The following is a 16,468-nucleotide window of genomic DNA, read 5'->3' on the forward strand; positions in this document are numbered from 1 at the left end:
GGTATTTGGTTTGGTTTTTTGGTTTCTTTTGTGCACGCTATCAATTTTTCATGTTCTAAACCAAACGCTGCCCCTAAAAGGCCTCTGTCCCCACATGACTTTGGTTGGGGCGTTTCTGGCACTTTCTCTCTTCTTTTAAAGTTTCGAGTGCTGGTCCTTCACCATTACCCCTACTTCACCCACCTATTTCACCGCAGTTGTTTTGGAGAAACGCCTTTTGCTATGTGTATTCCCAATTTTGACCTTCCGTTAATATCTATGCTTGTGCCCAAAGGCAAATCCTCCCTCTAAAGATGACAAAGTTTCAGGATTTTCTTTCCTTCAAATGAAATAGATTCACTTTGTAATTGTCACAATTCTTTTTTTTTATAATGTAAAAAAATATTGAAATATAATCCAAATTTTTGCATTAAAAGAAAAAGGAATATTCCCATCTGTTTCCTTATTGCTAGAAAATTCATATCATTCATCCTATAGTCCTTTCTATATGTGCCAATTATTTTATGATATAGTTTTCAATAATTCAATATCCCATAAGTTCAATCTCACCTATACATATTTTTTGCCGCAAATAAAAACTTCATAAATAATGAAATTTATGATTTTAAAGAGGGAAAAAACCAGCCCACGGACCAACCTCCAAGTGAAAGGTGAGGTGCACCAAATTTACCACGAGGCAAATGCAAAAGTAGTTGGGGGGCAAAAGAGTAAAAGGAAGATTAAAAAAACCAGCAACGAAAGAGATCCAACGGCGGAACACCGTTACTGAGAAAAAGAGGACAAAAGAAAAAGGCGACAATACGTAGCCCCTCACTGCCAAGTCTCTCACTTTCCATTCACTCTCCATTTTACCCTCTGCTTTCTCTTTTAAAAACCCTACGCTCAGTTTATTTCTTCCCTGTCTCTCTGTTTCTTTCTCGCTCTCCCTTTCCAAACAAAACTCTTGCTTACCTCTTCCCCTTAGCTTTCCTTTCAAACATGTCTTGCTTCATTAGCAAATACGCCGGTAATTCTCCTTCCCTTTCTTTTCGATGGTTTTTTTTTCTTCTTCGCGCTAATCTTATCTTTATGATCTTAATCTTTTCGATCGATCTTATTGTTTTTTGTCTGATCTGTTTTGACGTTTGATAGTTTGACGAGAAAGCTTCGATAGTTACTGTTTAATTAGTATAATAGAGAAATAGATCTGGTCGGGGTTGGTGGGTTTTGCACTGTTTTGAAGCTTCTTCATTTTGATTTCTAGATTTATTCGGATCTTTGAAGATCCGACCCATTTTTCTTTTGATCGGATCTTCAGTGGGTATTAACGGATTTACATGTATTCTTCTCTTTGATCGAGAAAACGATAATAGGTTTCCTGATTATTAATTTATAAAATTAATTGCAATCCATTCAACTTGTATTTTCCTTCATTGTTATGATGTCTGAAAATCTAGATCTGCATGCATGTACTCATTTTTTTTTTTGGAAAATACTTGATTATTATTTCTCCAATCGTTTTTTCACCATTTCATATTTTGGAATATTTATTTTTTAAGTTGTAAATTTCATTATCAGTCCTTGACGTGCTTAAAGAAACAAGTTTATAACCCAATTTAATATAAGAAGATTGATGAAGTTGATAAAGATTATCATTCGCTTGGTTGCATTTCTGTTCAGATCTGAGATTACTGAACCTTATACATTCACCCTCGAGGGTACTTCAGTTTTTCCTATAGTTGGATCTCTGTTTCTCAACCTTTTTTATGTGAATTGGTGGCCTAATTTTTTTTTTATTAACAATCATGCAGAGGAGCTTGCTAAAAATGCTGCCTACATTGGCACCCCTGGAAAGGGTATCCTTGCTGCTGATGAATCTACCGGCACAATCGGCAAGCGTCTTTCAAGCATTAATGTAGAAAATGTTGAAGACAACAGGCGTGCTCTCCGTGAGCTCCTTTTCACCACTCCCGGTGCTCTTCAGTACCTCAGTGGTGTTATTCTCTTTGAGGAAACCCTCTACCAAAAAGCCTCTTCTGGTATTATCATATAACACCTGGTCGTGTTGTTTTTTCCTTCTAGTATGTATGGATTGTTGTTGATTTCTGATATTGATTTTTGATCTGCAGGCAAGCCTTTTGTTGAAATCTTGAAGGAAGGTGGAGTCCTTCCTGGCATCAAGGTCGACAAGGGTACCGTTGAGCTTAACGGAACCAATGGTGAGACATTCACCCAGGGTCTTGATGGCCTTGCCCAGCGTTGCCAGAAGTATTATGAAGCTGGTGCTCGCTTTGCTAAATGGCGTGCTGTGCTCAAGATTGCCGTTAACGAGCCAACTGAACTTGCTATCCAAGAAAATGCCAATGGTCTGGCCATGTATGCTGCCATCTGCCAGCAGTGTGGCCTCGTCCCCATTGTCGAACCTGAAATCCTTGTTGATGGGCCACATGATATTAAAAAGTGTGCTGAGGTGACAGAGCGTGTACTCGCCGCTTGCTACAAGGCTCTGAATGACCACCATGTCATGCTTGAGGGTACACTGTTGAAGCCTAACATGGTCACCCCTGGTTCTGAGTCCCCAAAAGTTGCTCCAGAGGTTATTGCCGAGTACACTGTCCGTGCCCTGCAGCGAACTGTCCCTGCTGCTGTCCCTGCTATTGTATTCTTGTCTGGTGGACAGAGTGAGGAGGAGGCTACCCTTAACTTGAATGCCATGAACAAGCTCAAGACCAAGAAGCCATGGTCACTCTCATTCTCATTTGGACGTGCCCTTCAACAGAGCACTCTCAAGGCTTGGGCTGGAAAGGAGGAGAATGTGAAGAAGGCACAAGCTGCTCTCCTTGTTAGGTGCAAGGCTAACTCCGAGGCCACTCTTGGTACCTACAAGGGTGATGCACAGCTTGGTGAGGGTGCCGCAGAGAGCCTCCATGTCAAGGACTACAAATACTAAGAATTTAGGGTTGTGGTCTATTATGTCATATGTTTTGCAGAGTAAATTGCGGTATGGATAGTAGGCTTTTAGGGCTTTTTGTCTTTTTGATTTCTGTCGCAACTCATCGAATTTAGGGGTGAAAATCAGACTAATAAGCATGGGGAGCCTTGTGCTCGTTGAGTGTTGATGGTTTTTGTTTATTTAAGTTTAAAACAAAATTCTCTGCGTTTATAATGGAGTTGATGACCGCATTTTGGCACAAACATGACTCGGCTCTCTATTAATTTCTGGCTTGCTAACTTGAACAGACGTGTGTCTTGATTCATTAAATCATAGTTCCTACATTTGAAGAAACTCGAAAGCAGTCTGGTTACTTCGAACTCTTAAGGGCCGTTGGGTCTTTGATTGAGAGCCAGTGGCTGGATTTTTCTACCACGGTAAAAGCTTAGTTGTTTTGTAGTTAAATTCACGAGGAACGTCAGATTGTTGCCGTATTTATCAAAGATTTTAAGGTAAAATATTCTTAATTGAAATTTTAAGTAGGTTTATAAATTTTTAAAATGAACGTTGTCTCAAAAATATAAAAATGTAAAAATTATAAAAAAATTAAAATGTTTTTTTATTAATTTAAAAATTATTATTGTATTAAAAAATAAAAAAAATAAAAATCACCAAGGAGAATACCCCAAGATGGGAGCACCGATTGGCCTCAAATTGCTGATCCCCTTTCTTGGGGAGTTGGGAGCACCCATCAGTAGTCTCTGTTTTTTATTTTTATTTAAAAATAACAATAATAATTTTTTAATTAATAAAAATATATAATAATAATTACTAAAAGATAAAATTATTATTTTAATATGATCATATCGTCAAATTAATGAAATCATTAATAATTGATTAATGATTGAATTTATGTGTCTAAGATATTTCTTTGAGATAAAATATTCATTTCAAAAATTAATAGATTTATTTAAAATTTTGATTAAAATTTAAATGAATGAGGTTTTTAACTCAAGATTTTACCTTAGGCCTTTCTTTGTATGAACGAAGTATAACCTTGGTTGTCTAGGGGCATTGAGATATCATTGGTCAAAGTATCCCACAAGTATATGTATTGTAGTATTTTTTTCAATTAGCAATTTTACTTTATATTTGGTCAATTTAGTCCTTGTATTATGACATTTTGTGCAATTGTATCATTTTGTCTAATTCTGTTCAACTTTGATTGTTTATGTGAAGTTGAATGTCAATTTAGTCCTTATATTATGACATTTTTTTGCAATTGTCATTTTATCTAATTCTGTTTAAATTGATTGTTGACGTAAAGTTGAAGGTCAAATAATACCACCGTGATGTTAATGTGTTAAATAAAAAAATTCACATCATAAGAATCAAATTATATAAAATTATAAAGTATAAAGACTAAATTAAACAAAATTTTATACCATAGAAATTAAATTGCACAAAGCTCTATATTTGACTTAGATTGAATTTTTACTTCATAATCAGCAAGTGCACACATTCTATGTTCTATTGGGCATTTTGTACCTGTAAAAATTTGATCATAAAATACCTCTTTAGCCATGTCCAACAAGACAGCTTCCAATTCACATCCAATGTCCAACACATTCTATACCTTTTTACTTCATAATAGTTGTCATTCTCATATTTCGAAGTATGGATCTCCCATTTACATCCAATGACTGCACATTTGCTCTCGCTCTGATTTTGTCATTTTTCTAGTAAAAGAATGCAAAATCTTCTCTATTAAGTACTAAAAAAAACAGCTTTGTAATGTGCAAAATCTTTAAAAATCTGATCCACAAAGAATAGAATGATAAGAAATACTAACCCCTTAATACTTGTTTAATGATTTAAAAATAGTAATATAAATTATGACGAAAAGTGTGTCCCTTTTTTTTTTTTTTAAAAAAAAAAGCCCTTTTACAGAGAGTTGGAGTTGAGAATGCCTTAGTTTTGATCAATGAGGCAATTGCTGAGAAGCTTGATTTAGAGTAAATTAAAGTACCAATCTTATGGCACCAATAATCAAGACGATCTCGAATTAGGTGGTTTTCAATGACATTGTCTCAAATGATTTCAACACCCTATTTAAATCTCTTCCATCCGACAGGCAATACTTTGTAGCTGGTGTACCACGTCGCTTCCAAGGTCGCTTGTTTTTCAAAGCTTTTCTTCATTTTGTTCACTCATCTTATGCACTTCTGTGTCTCCTTAACGCACCAAAGGAATTGATGGATAAGAACTCTCATGTCTTTAAATTAAGGAAGGATTTATTATAATAATTTTGCGAAAGAAGTAGGTGAGTCGTACTCAGCTCAATTTACCAAAATATTGAGCACTTTCTGGCTGCCAGGGCAGAAGAGCTGGTTGACGGTGGACTCATGGCTCTTGTCTTAGTATGTATTTCTGATGATGTTCATCCTTCACATCTACTACTATTGGAATTACTGATCTTTTGGAAGCTGTCTTTTTGGACATGGCTAAAGAGGTTTTTTCCGATCAAATTTTTATAAGTATAAAAAGCCTGATAGAATATAGAATGTCTGTATTTGCTAATTATGAAGTAAAAATTTAATTCAAGTTAAATATAGATCATTGTTCAATTTAGTTCATTAATTATAGAGTTTTGTTCAATTTAATTTGTATGCTCTATAATTTTGTGTAATTTGATTCTTACGTGACATTAAAAATTGACATCACAAAAAAATTTTTTTTCTCAATTTTTTTAAAGCCTAACACATCATCAGCACATCAACATCATTAATGGTTAATTTAGATGGAGTTATACAAAAAACTCAATTGCACAAAATATCAAAATATATGATTAAATTAATCAATTTTAAAGTAGAGAGACTAAATTGATGAAATGTCATAATTTAAAGAGCTGTGGAGTAATTTAATCCATATCTTCTTAAACAACGGGCTTTATGTCTTTTATGGACGTGGGACTAATAAAGTTGATGATGGATTAGACTGCCAAAAAAAGAAAACCAGAAAAAACATTGGTACTTTGTAACTAATTGAGTGCTGCAGTATGGGCCGGGATCAGCGATTATTTATAGCAATGGTAAACTTTGCATTATGGGCCGGGATCAATAATTATAGTAATGACTGAGTGCTACAATGTTTTGTCCGGGCCAGAGCCTAATTATGGATTGCTCCAGCAACCCAGCATTGGTTTGGACCTCTGGCTGGCATGACCATCAATGACTAATTTTTGGAAACAAGCTTTTCTGTTCGGTAAGATTGCAATGATGCTTTCATCGTTTCATTCACAAAGCATCAACCTTTCTCATTTGATTGCCAAGTTCATCAACACTTTGATTCCCCTTTTTAAGTGCACTGGTTTTCCATGAATACAGTGACAACCAACATCCAGAAAAAAGTTTGGAGTCCGTAGAAGAATTAAATTAATTAGATCCCATATTATTATTTCTTCAAATTTATGGTGTGGCCGTGTTCACTCTTCACTCAAACCTCTTTCTGGTCATTACCCAAGGATAAATTCTGCTCCAGGATTTTACCGAAATTTTCCTTCATTTCACATTGGCAGTCTCACTTCTTCATTTCTGTGACAGGTTATATTGGTCTCTTATATTCCATAGGATTGTGTTTTGTTGTACGATGTTTTCAGGATAACATATCTCCATCCCTTCAACTTCCCTGGAAGCACAACCAAAGCAAAGGCCCTGAGAACTCACTGGGAAGACATTGGAGCGTCGACTTGTAATTAATCATCAGGTTGTGATCCTTATATATTCTTGTTTTAATTTTTTTTTAATTTATGTACCAAAAACTAAACTGAAATAGGGACGCCAGTTGCAAGTATGCAAGTTTAAGTAGATGAGTTTGTTAAAATAAATTAATGAAGAGAGGTCAAGAATTATTCACACGTGAAACTGCTAAGCCCTAAAAGGGGCTTCTAGTATGGTGCTGCTTATTATATGGAAGATAAATCTTTTATAACTTGAATAAATTCGATCCTGTAATAAAATATTACTAAAGTGTTCAGATTTCTAGGAGTGGTGGGTTTGCTATTTCTGGCCAAAGATACACACAACTGGATGAAAAAGGCAGACCTCCCAATTTGGGGTAAAGCTTTGGGATGGCAGATTTTCAGTTAATTCCAGTAACCAGTCACATCAAATGGCATCACCAAAAAGTCTGATTTTGCTTGAACTTCATTTTGCCATTATTGTAACGTAATATCGTTTCCTTTGACTGCTAATCACTGGAAATGTCTCTATGCCTTGGGACAAGCAAGCTTTGGCTCAGGAATCAGGAAAGAGGGGGAAAAAAAGAAAAAGATGTAAATCATGTAAGATAAGGAGAAGAAGAAGAAGAAGGAAAAAAGGCTGATACAAGAAGGCCACTGGTACTTTTCTTGCTGTGATAATGACAGCAATGTCTCTCCTTTCTTTGGTCCCTTCTGGTTGGGAAGCTTCTTTACTCTTTCCTAAGTACGTTTCCTGTCTGGAAGAAAAGAAAGACTACAATCGACGCATGTGTGGGAGATCATAATGGAGTTATGTACATGAGATTTATTTGCTGGCAAAAGTGAAAGCTTCCAGGGAAGGCAGCAATCCATCTCTTTCTATTCATATGTATTTGTTTTTGAGCATCCAAGTATTGTTTCCAACACTTAAAAAGATCTGGACTTCTTTTCACATATATTATCTTGCATTTCACTTAAAGTTTCTATACTCAATGCAAGCTATTGACCTGTCGATATTGTCATGGAGTCGATGTAGAAATAAGATTGTAAGAGAACTTAGTTGGCATGTGGAAGAGGAGACCAACAAAAGTTCTTATGTCGCTTTTACTTTAAATTTCATGAATCATTTTGGGGGGTTTCCATATAAGCAGAGTTTACATATATGAATTTTAGCAACCAGAGGTTGATGTTTCTTACACACATATAGTAAACAAATAAAAACTAAAAACTTTAAAGGTGGTCCAAAATTTACAAGTAGTACTTTTCTTTCCACTCCTCTAAAATGTCTTTCTTTTCAAGTGAAAAAAAAAATGAAGCTTTTATTGAAAATGATCAAAGGAACCTCGGTAGCTATAAACATAGACAGTCCATACACACACACAAACATATGCCCATAGCTTATGGCATTTTAAGTTTATCTCCAGAGATCAAAACTTTTCATTAATGTCAACATTTCATTGTGATATTCTTTTAGTTCACCATCAACATGTTCTTTTCCACCATCATGTAAGCTTCGATATAGCATAATTCATTGAATTTGCTGTGATTGTGCAAAAGCCAGCACTTGTCTTACAAAGAATCTTTGTGATTCATCAAAACTAGCTAGTACTTTCTTTTTAGCATTAGTCAAGCATGTGGGGAACTCAGGGATTGTTCATTTTCTAGCTATATTCTGCACAGACTTGCTCAATCATTATTTGCAAACCAAGTTAAACATCTTTTTTCTCATTCTTTATAAACCTTAAGGATATTTGGGAAGGAAGAAGAATAAATATCTCTTTAATCCAACAATTATGTTGTTAAGTTGAAATGGTGATCTTGAAGCATATTCATTAGATGGACAACATTTTCATCCCTTTCACTTCCATTTTCATCGATCAAAGAAAGCCTAAAACCTGCTTTTTAATTTTGAGTGAGCTACTTTTGTCCTCCAAAAAAATCATGGTTATCATGATCTTTTAAGAACAAATTTTGACTTCCTTATGACTAGGTAAGCCTTTTGAAGCAAATGTAAATACTTCGTAAGAGTATGTCAATAACTTAATTTTGACTTAATAATTCTTATTCCTCTAACGAAAGGTTAAGGTTAGTTCTCAATACCCTTTATGATACACAAGCTAGCATCGCTAATGAGTTAGACAATAAGGGAGAAATTTTTGAAGTGTTTTACAACTAATTAAAGCATTCCAAATTTTAAGCTCTAAGGTAAAAGCTTTGAATTATAACTCTTTTTGATTTGAGTATTATTCTTTTTAGTTAATTTGATTATTCGCCTCTTACATTCTTTTGCTGTTAATATGCCAAAAAGTTTCAATGACAAAAAAAGGACGGCTAGTATCTTATACTATTAGTTATTAACTCCCCCACCGACTATATAATATATCAATCAATGAAGTCTGCAAAATGAACATTTCTTGGCGACAACAATGATATATAGTTCTTGTTGCATTGAATGCAAGAGCTTTTTTGTTGGAAAGGATTGACTGTAAATAAGTTATCAGCCGACAGTGTTGTGAGGGCCACAGTCTGTCTATCAAGGGAGCTTAATATTTATCTGCAACCGCCTTCCATGAATTCCAATTTCACTACACAAACTTACCTCTGACATTTTACTGGCAGTGACAAACTCATTGAATATGGAGAAATATATATCCTGGTGGAAGAATGAAAAAAATCCTTCAAAGACTTGGTTAATTACTCTGGTAATTAAAGTGTTTTTGTCATGACTAATGGCAAACGATGCAAATGTAAAGTCCTTTTAATCGACCAGGCTTTCAGGAATTTACATAGTGCTAAAAGAACTGATCAGGTGAAACATCCACGGAGCATATCCAACTTAAAAGCCATTAGCAGTCATCAACCAATTCTTTGTACAAAATAGATACAAGACACTGAAAATACAAGCTGAAAGATTTGTTTCTGGTTTATAATCTCCTCTACATCACTGTTACCTTAACCTATGTACCGTACTACAGGAAATTGTACACAAACTTTTCTGCACACGTGGGGGCACGCGTACTCATGCAAATACTTGCATATGAAGACAGAAAAAATTTCACCAGATTACTAAACAACAAATGATCGGTAAAGATGGAAAGAAAGAAACTGATGAAGAACAAACATAAATAATCAAATTTCCACGCATAGCAGGAAAGATTTCAGAAATGTTAAGATGAAAACTCAGCGTCTTAGAGCAATATTTATGCCTTTTTTTCTCTCCCCCCCAGCAAGATATTAAACCCATTATTGTCATTAATCTTAAAATATGCACTTGCTAAGACCCCATGAAACACCATTTGCTATACATAAATTCTCATCAGTCAGCTCCTTGCTTATACATTGTAAATCCCCTCTTCAATACAGGACATTTGTCAATTATCTCTTACCTCTTACCGAGTCAGCAGTTCCCTCCTCTCCCACCCATTGCATATATTTCATGTGGGATTAGCTAGAATAATTGTGAGATGATCTGTCATGTTTTCTTTTTTTTTTTCAACTTACTGGTTTTCTCCTTTGCTGAGCTTTAAACCATAGTTCTCCCACAGGTTCTCTCCATCAGCCATCAAGAAGCGAAAGCAACTATCATTTACAGCATTGCCAACGTTAGAGTTAGAAGGGGAAGAGCCGTCATTTGCTTGGAGTCTCACTGTCTCAGATCCTTGCTCATTAATTTCACAATATGCTCTTCCTTGACTGTAGAGGGCCTCATTGTTCTGATAATAACCACAGCCTCTCGAGTTCTCCTTGCGTTTTTTGTTACTCTCCTTGGTCTTCATTAGGTAAGCACTAATGCTATTCCATTTTTCTTTGCACATTAAAGCACTCCTATCAAAGCCTAAACAAGCCATCTTAGCAGCTATTTCCTCCCACAAAATCTCTTCTGAACACGCTCCTTGATGGAACCTCGATTCCATGCTGGTTCTCAGCTGTATTAGCCTAGAAATCTCTGATTCTTGCCAGCCATCTGCCTTTACAGTGTTGTTTATAGTTTCACTTCCATTCTCATTCTGGTTTTCACTGTGGTTTTGCATTTCAGTTGCCATTAGCTCCTCAGGTGATGTGACCTTCAATTGTTTTCCTGTCAGGTTCTGCAAGGCCTCCATTAAAGCAGCATCACGAGCTTCAATCCAAGCTCTCTCTTTAGCCCAAAACTTGTGCTCTCTATCTATTCTGGCTGCTTCTTCTTTCCTCCATTCTTCCTCCCTTAAAACCCTCTCTTGCTCCTTTTGCTCAAGAGTCTTTGTCAATTTCTCTAGCCACGCCTCTTGCCTTTCCATTAGCTTCCTCATTTGAGAGTCGATGAACTCTTTTATCTTTGCCTTCCAGCTCCTACTACCCCTTTTCTTTTTCCGCTTCTCTGACGAGTCATTCTCCATTGGCCCTGCAGTGCTTAAATCATTGTCATCCGAGGAAGAAGTGTCGAAATCGGAGGAATTAGAGAGGCTAAGACTATCACAGAGCTTTTGAGAGTGATAGACATCTTGATTTGCTTGAGTATTGCTGTTGGGAGTACCATGAAACCGAAAATTGTTCCCAATTAGTTGAGTTTCTGGGCCTGAAACTGAATTGCTGGTCTCTCCATATAGCGCCTCAAGTTGGCGAAAGAATCTATAGTGCTTACCATCCTGTCTCCCGGCCTTCCCTTCCTTAGTCTTCTTGTAATACTTGTACAAGTTTTCAAATTTCTCCCTGCATTTTTTCCCACTCCTTTGGTACCCATGTTCCTCAGACATGATCCTGCAGCAAGAAAAGAAAGAGGAATAGGAAATGGAAAAAAATGAATTAAAATTCAAATATAAACCCTAGTTCAAATTTTTTAAAATAAAAATGAAGATATACCATAAAAAGTTCATGTGATGATATTTTGCCAATGTCATGTAAAACCTATGTGTTTTCCTTTGTGAGCATTTAGCAAGTTAACTCAAGTAAGCATACTATGACCATTCAAAAATGCTAACGAAGATGGGTCATTACAAGGGACTGATAAAACGTCTTTTCACGGATAAAACTAGTAGATGTGGACTTAAATATCCAAAAGGTTAGTCATTTTTATAGCAAAAAACCAGTAAAGCTTGCACAAGAATGAAGGCAACACATTTTCAAAGGAAAAAAAAGTCAGTGGAAGACTATTGAAATGATCAGCCATCCTTTAAAAAAAAAAATAAATAAACCCTGGAAAGCGCTGCAAAGAAGATGCAACACACCTGGTTCTGAACTGAACTTCTTCACAGTGTAGTCCTTTTCTGTTAACCATTAATTTGTTTCAAAAGTTTTCTCTTAATAATAACAGCAAGAAATACAATGAGAGGTCATGTTTTTAACATAAATTAAGCCCGCATGTTTTTCTGTTGAAAATAATGTAACAAGGAACGCAAAGCCTACTCGATCCTACCATGAGTAATACAAATTTAAAGATAGAAAGAAGGAAAGCAGTGCAATCATGATAAAATAAACAAATGCTTTTTTATTTTCTTTGCCGAGTGTAATAGTAAGAAGGAAAATGTCGAAACTAAAGCTTTACTAGTTTTGTTTAAACCTTGTAAAAAGAAATGAAGAAAAGCTCCATTTCATCATCACTAGCTAGTTACACTGAAAGAAAAAGAACCCATTATAATTTTCTTTAATTAATATAAAAGAAAAGCAAAAAAAAAAAGGGAAATTATTTAGTGAATTTGCTACAAATTAAAAGAAAAACATAGAAACCCTTTGCCAAAGAAAGAGGGGGAAGAAGAGAAATAGACAGAAAGAAAAGAAAAGAGAATTAGGGTATAGTACTATATTAGTGTACCTGGATACTTCATCCCACAAAGGACCCTTTTGATTAGCTTCTTTGAACTTGGGATCAAGACGAGATCTGATCTCTAGAAGTGTTAAAGTCTCTTGTCTCGGCCATCTCCCAGTTCCTCCATCACCTCCAAAAGCAGTAGCTTCACCATCAAATCCGCAACTGGCACTAGGAGTAGAAGCACTAGTGACCGCAACTGCAGCAGCCGTGGGAGTAGCATTATTAGCAGTAGAATCAGCAGGGAAGTCGTGATGAAGACCACGAGGCATCAACTCGTGACCAACTTGTCTGCCAACCATTTGCATCATCTCAAAGGTGTGAGGGTGGTGTTGGTGATGATGAGGTTGCGGTGGCGGCAGATTCCGGTGGCCGGAGGAGAATAACTCGGGAGCCTGTGGGATTCCTTGGAAATGGGTAGGCCTTCCATTCATAAGTTGCCTAAGATCAGCCATAGCGTATTGATGGTGATGATGATCCTCCATTTCCATTTCGATTTTATGAAAAACAATAGAAAGGAAGAGAAGAGAAGAGAAGCTACAAAAAGAGTGAAAGATAAAGGCTTCAAGAGAGAGAAAGAGAGAGAGAGAGAGAGAGATAGAGTGAAGAGAGCGGCAGACTCGGATCGTGTCGTCCACGAAAAAGCTCGAATTTAAGCACAGGACAATGGTCCCATCTCTGTTTCAAGTGGTGTATAAACGTACGTATTTTGCTACAATCTTTCTTTTCTTTTTTATGTTTCTCTTAAATTCTCTTAGTGTTGTAAGCCTACGCTAGCTAGGGAACTTGCTAAGTTGCTATCTTTCTTTCCTTGTTTGTTTTCTTTCTTTTCGTTTTTGTAGAGGGAAACTGTGGAGCGTGCGTGAGTGAGTGAAAGAGAGAGGGGGCAGTAGTTTCACTGGTTCGGACAAAGTAGAGGAAGGCCACACGTATAGTAAGAGAATGGCAGCAGGAGAAAGAGAGAGAGAGAGAGAGAGAGGGGTATTGGGGTAATGAATGAGGGACACGTGGTTAAAGGCTAGACGACGAAAAATGCAGTAGAGAGGGAGAGGCGAGTTGCTGACGCGTGTACAGTGCCTAGGATCCGGCCTTTTTGACCGCCTATCTCTCTATATTTCTCCCTTTCTCGGCTGTGTCCCTCTGCCGAGTGCTGACACTGACTTTGGCTCCTTGGAGGGTACATGGATCCGAATCCCCAACCCCATTCCGGTACTACTAGCTAGCCTTTCGGCCCTCTTGGGGCTCGGGGCTTCGGCCTACCCGCCGGGTCGCTTCTGATTTATTCTTAAGCCGAGTAGTCATTCATACTAGCCTTTTGGGTCATAATGGTTAATATAACTTCAATTCCTCACTTGTGAATGTTCACAATGTGACGCTTAATCCAGATAAATTTAATGTCTATTACCTTGAAATAGAAAAAAGGAGTTAAACCTTATGCAAGATGCCTTTACACATCAAGATGCACAAACCTTAATGACTAGGTCTAACATGTCCCAAATCGTATCCGACGTGAAAAAGCAACGGCGACTAAATTCTGACCAATTTCAAAACATTAATCTAAAACCCACCCACACTCGATTGCCATATATATACACGCCCGCATTGCTGTTGTGGCGCATTCCCATATTTTTCAATGGTGGTTGTGGTCGATCGTCAGGTCCGCGCGATGAGAAGTTGGTGTGAGACGAGTTTTGCAAGACAAACAAAAAGAATATGGATATTGTGTCGGTTCCAATGGTCAAGTTAGTATAAACTCCAAAGTGGTAATGAATCTAAAGCAGGAGCCAGAGAAGTCAATTACCAAAGAATTGAAAGTCCCATTTTCTATACATTTTGTTGCTTTTTGGTACTGACCAAGATTGACTACGCTGGTGTATGGTGATCAGTCTTTGGAATACTCATGGACTCTTGGAAACTAAGGTAGCAGTTTAAAGATAAAATGTTAAGGCACGTCGCTCTTTTTATTTTTGGAGATGAGTTGACTAGAAGTGGAAATAAGTGTATATAGTTGTTATTTAAGATCTGAGGGTGTTGATGACTAAAATGTTTATATTGAAGATTGAAGAAGTGGTGATTGTTAAAAATTTCTATTTATTTCAAGAAGAGAAAGAATACGATTTTGAGGATGTGAATAAAATACTTTTTCTAATGTTTTTTTAAATCTTTGAGATATAATAAAGTCTTTTAACACACTTATCGGAATAGTAAAAATGACTTTGTAATGATAATATTTATATAATAAATGAACGTATACGTCTTTCAATGTAAAAAGTTATTTCTTTTCATAACATATCAATTCAAAGAGTTATATTCAATAAGATAACTATTCATAACTCTTCAATTACAATTTTTAATTAGTAAGCATTATTCATAAATAACATTTATTATTTGATATGTAAATTAAAATAATAAAAAATTAATTACTTATTAATATCAACCTATCTAATAATTCTCCATACTTTGAAATGTTGGTTTTTTTTATAAAATATATTTTTTATTTCTACTTTTCACACAAATTAATATTATGCATACAAAAATGTATCTTTTGATTTGAAACATCAATTAATTAGCATAGGCATCTCAAAATCATAACGAAGTACATAGTGTACACAAATTGAACCTAGATTCCTAGTGTTAGAATTGAAGATACTCCACACATAATATTTGTTTATATTTTTGTAAACGGTCGTTCACTTTTAGCACCATAAAGGTCATGTGCTTATCCTATTCATAATAAACATTTATAAGAGAATTCACAAATTCTTCTTGTTGAAGCGGCACCACCCCTTTGTCGTAACGTGCGAGTCCGAGAACCCGACCGCCAGACGCGAGTGAAAACTCTAAAAAAACTAGGAGTCGCCACCAATCTTTTTTTACTAGGTGCGATTGGCCACCTATTGACTCGATTTTAATCGATGAAGCCTTAAATTAGTTTTAAACCCACCGAAAAGAATCTTAAACTGGTCTACATTTTTCTAGATCTAAGTTCGGGAGTACGGTTACACTCGGGGAAGGATTAGCACCCCTAGGATGCTCGTTCCATGAACGGTATCATTTTTCGATTATCCTATTGGACTTTAATTTTTAATTTCACTATACTTCCTTAGTTATTATTCTTTTATTTTATCTCATATTTAACCTAAAATGGAATGCAAATGTAGGGCAAGATGAAATACATGACGTGAGATAAAAATGTCGGACGAATAACTTTTTATTGAGGACATTCTTCAGAATCCGCCCATCATACTGATGGGATCCGGGGTGTTCTCTCACCTAGGGAATTATCCGAGAAACTCACCTTCGCAAATTCAACGAATAATTCCCATCATCGGGGTCATCGTACGTTTTTTTTTAAAATAATATTTTCGTGCATAATAAACCTAATACTAGCGAAAGCCTTTTATTAAAGATGTTTCTCGATCCCTCCCATCATACTGGTGGGAATCGAAGACATCTTTTCACCTAGGAAACTTTTCGAGAAATACTCGCCTTCGCAAGATCCTCGGAAGATCCCATCATCAGGGCTTAACTCGTAAACAAAAATATTTATATGCGATGATATGCAATATATATATGTTATGCTAATGTAGTTAACTATTTTTAGTATTATTATTTAATTATTATTTTATTTTTACTTTATATATTTTTTATTATTATATTTTCTATTTTTATTTTTTATTATTATTTTTTACATTTTATATTTTTTATTCTAAGTTTCTCTTATATTTTCCTTGCTATTTCTTATGAATTTTCCTTCTCTATATTTCCCTTTTATAATTAGATACTTTATAAATTGTTTATGATTTCGTGTTATCTTAGTGAACAAAAATTTCATTTTTTACTATTTTTATCATTTTATATTTCTTTATTTTTGACTAATTTTTTTTATATAGTAAAATTTTATTTATTTAAAATAAAAATCTCGGAAACTCAAATTCGAGGCTCTCCCATCGTACTGGTGGAGCCTTAATTTGGATTCCGAACCTAGGAAAAATTAACCCGGGATTGCGACTCCTCGCGTCCCGATAGATCATCC

General features: G+C 35.7%; 2 protein-coding genes across 2 annotated transcripts; one reads left to right on the top strand and one right to left on the bottom strand.

The window, feature by feature from the left end:
• The first annotated feature begins 845 nt into the window (after positions 1 to 845).
• On the top strand, positions 846 to 3,174 carry LOC18598162 (fructose-bisphosphate aldolase 6, cytosolic). The gene is made up of 3 exons (XM_007027565.3): positions 846 to 1,006; positions 1,791 to 2,018; positions 2,109 to 3,174. Exons 1-3 carry the CDS (start codon positions 979 to 981, stop codon positions 2,927 to 2,929), a joined length of 1,077 nt encoding a protein of 358 aa, XP_007027627.1. The 5' UTR covers positions 846 to 978; the 3' UTR covers positions 2,930 to 3,174.
• Positions 3,175 to 9,452: 6,278 nt separating this feature from the next.
• Positions 9,453 to 13,064, bottom strand: PTL (Duplicated homeodomain-like superfamily protein). Its single transcript, XM_007027566.3, has 2 exons — positions 12,439 to 13,064; positions 9,453 to 11,387 (listed from the first exon to the last, which is right to left on the bottom strand). Exons 1-2 carry the CDS (start codon positions 12,921 to 12,923, stop codon positions 10,148 to 10,150), a joined length of 1,725 nt encoding a protein of 574 aa, XP_007027628.1. The 5' UTR covers positions 12,924 to 13,064; the 3' UTR covers positions 9,453 to 10,147.
• Between the last annotated feature and the right edge of the window lie 3,404 nt (positions 13,065 to 16,468).

This window comes from Theobroma cacao, chromosome 5 (genome assembly GCF_053813885.1).
Source record: "Theobroma cacao isolate CCN51 chromosome 5, ASM5381388v1, whole genome shotgun sequence".
Lineage (NCBI taxonomy): Eukaryota > Viridiplantae > Streptophyta > Magnoliopsida > Malvales > Malvaceae > Theobroma > Theobroma cacao.

Bases quoted from the DNA above. Each gene is read 5' to 3' on its own strand.
- LOC18598162 (XM_007027565.3), top strand. From the start codon at position 979: ATGTCTTGCTTCATTAGCAAATACGCCG. The intron at 1,007-1,790 runs GTAATTCTCCTT...ACAATCATGCAG, and splicing joins CTTCATTAGCAAATACGCCG to AGGAGCTTGCTAAAAATGCT. The intron at 2,019-2,108 runs GTATTATCATAT...TTTGATCTGCAG, and splicing joins CTACCAAAAAGCCTCTTCTG to GCAAGCCTTTTGTTGAAATC.
- PTL (XM_007027566.3), bottom strand. From the start codon at position 12,923: ATGGAAATGGAGGATCATCATCACCATCAATACGCTATGGCTGATCTT. The intron at 11,388-12,438 runs GTACACTAATAT...TTCTTGCTGCAG, and splicing joins TTGTGGGATGAAGTATCCAG to GATCATGTCTGAGGAACATG.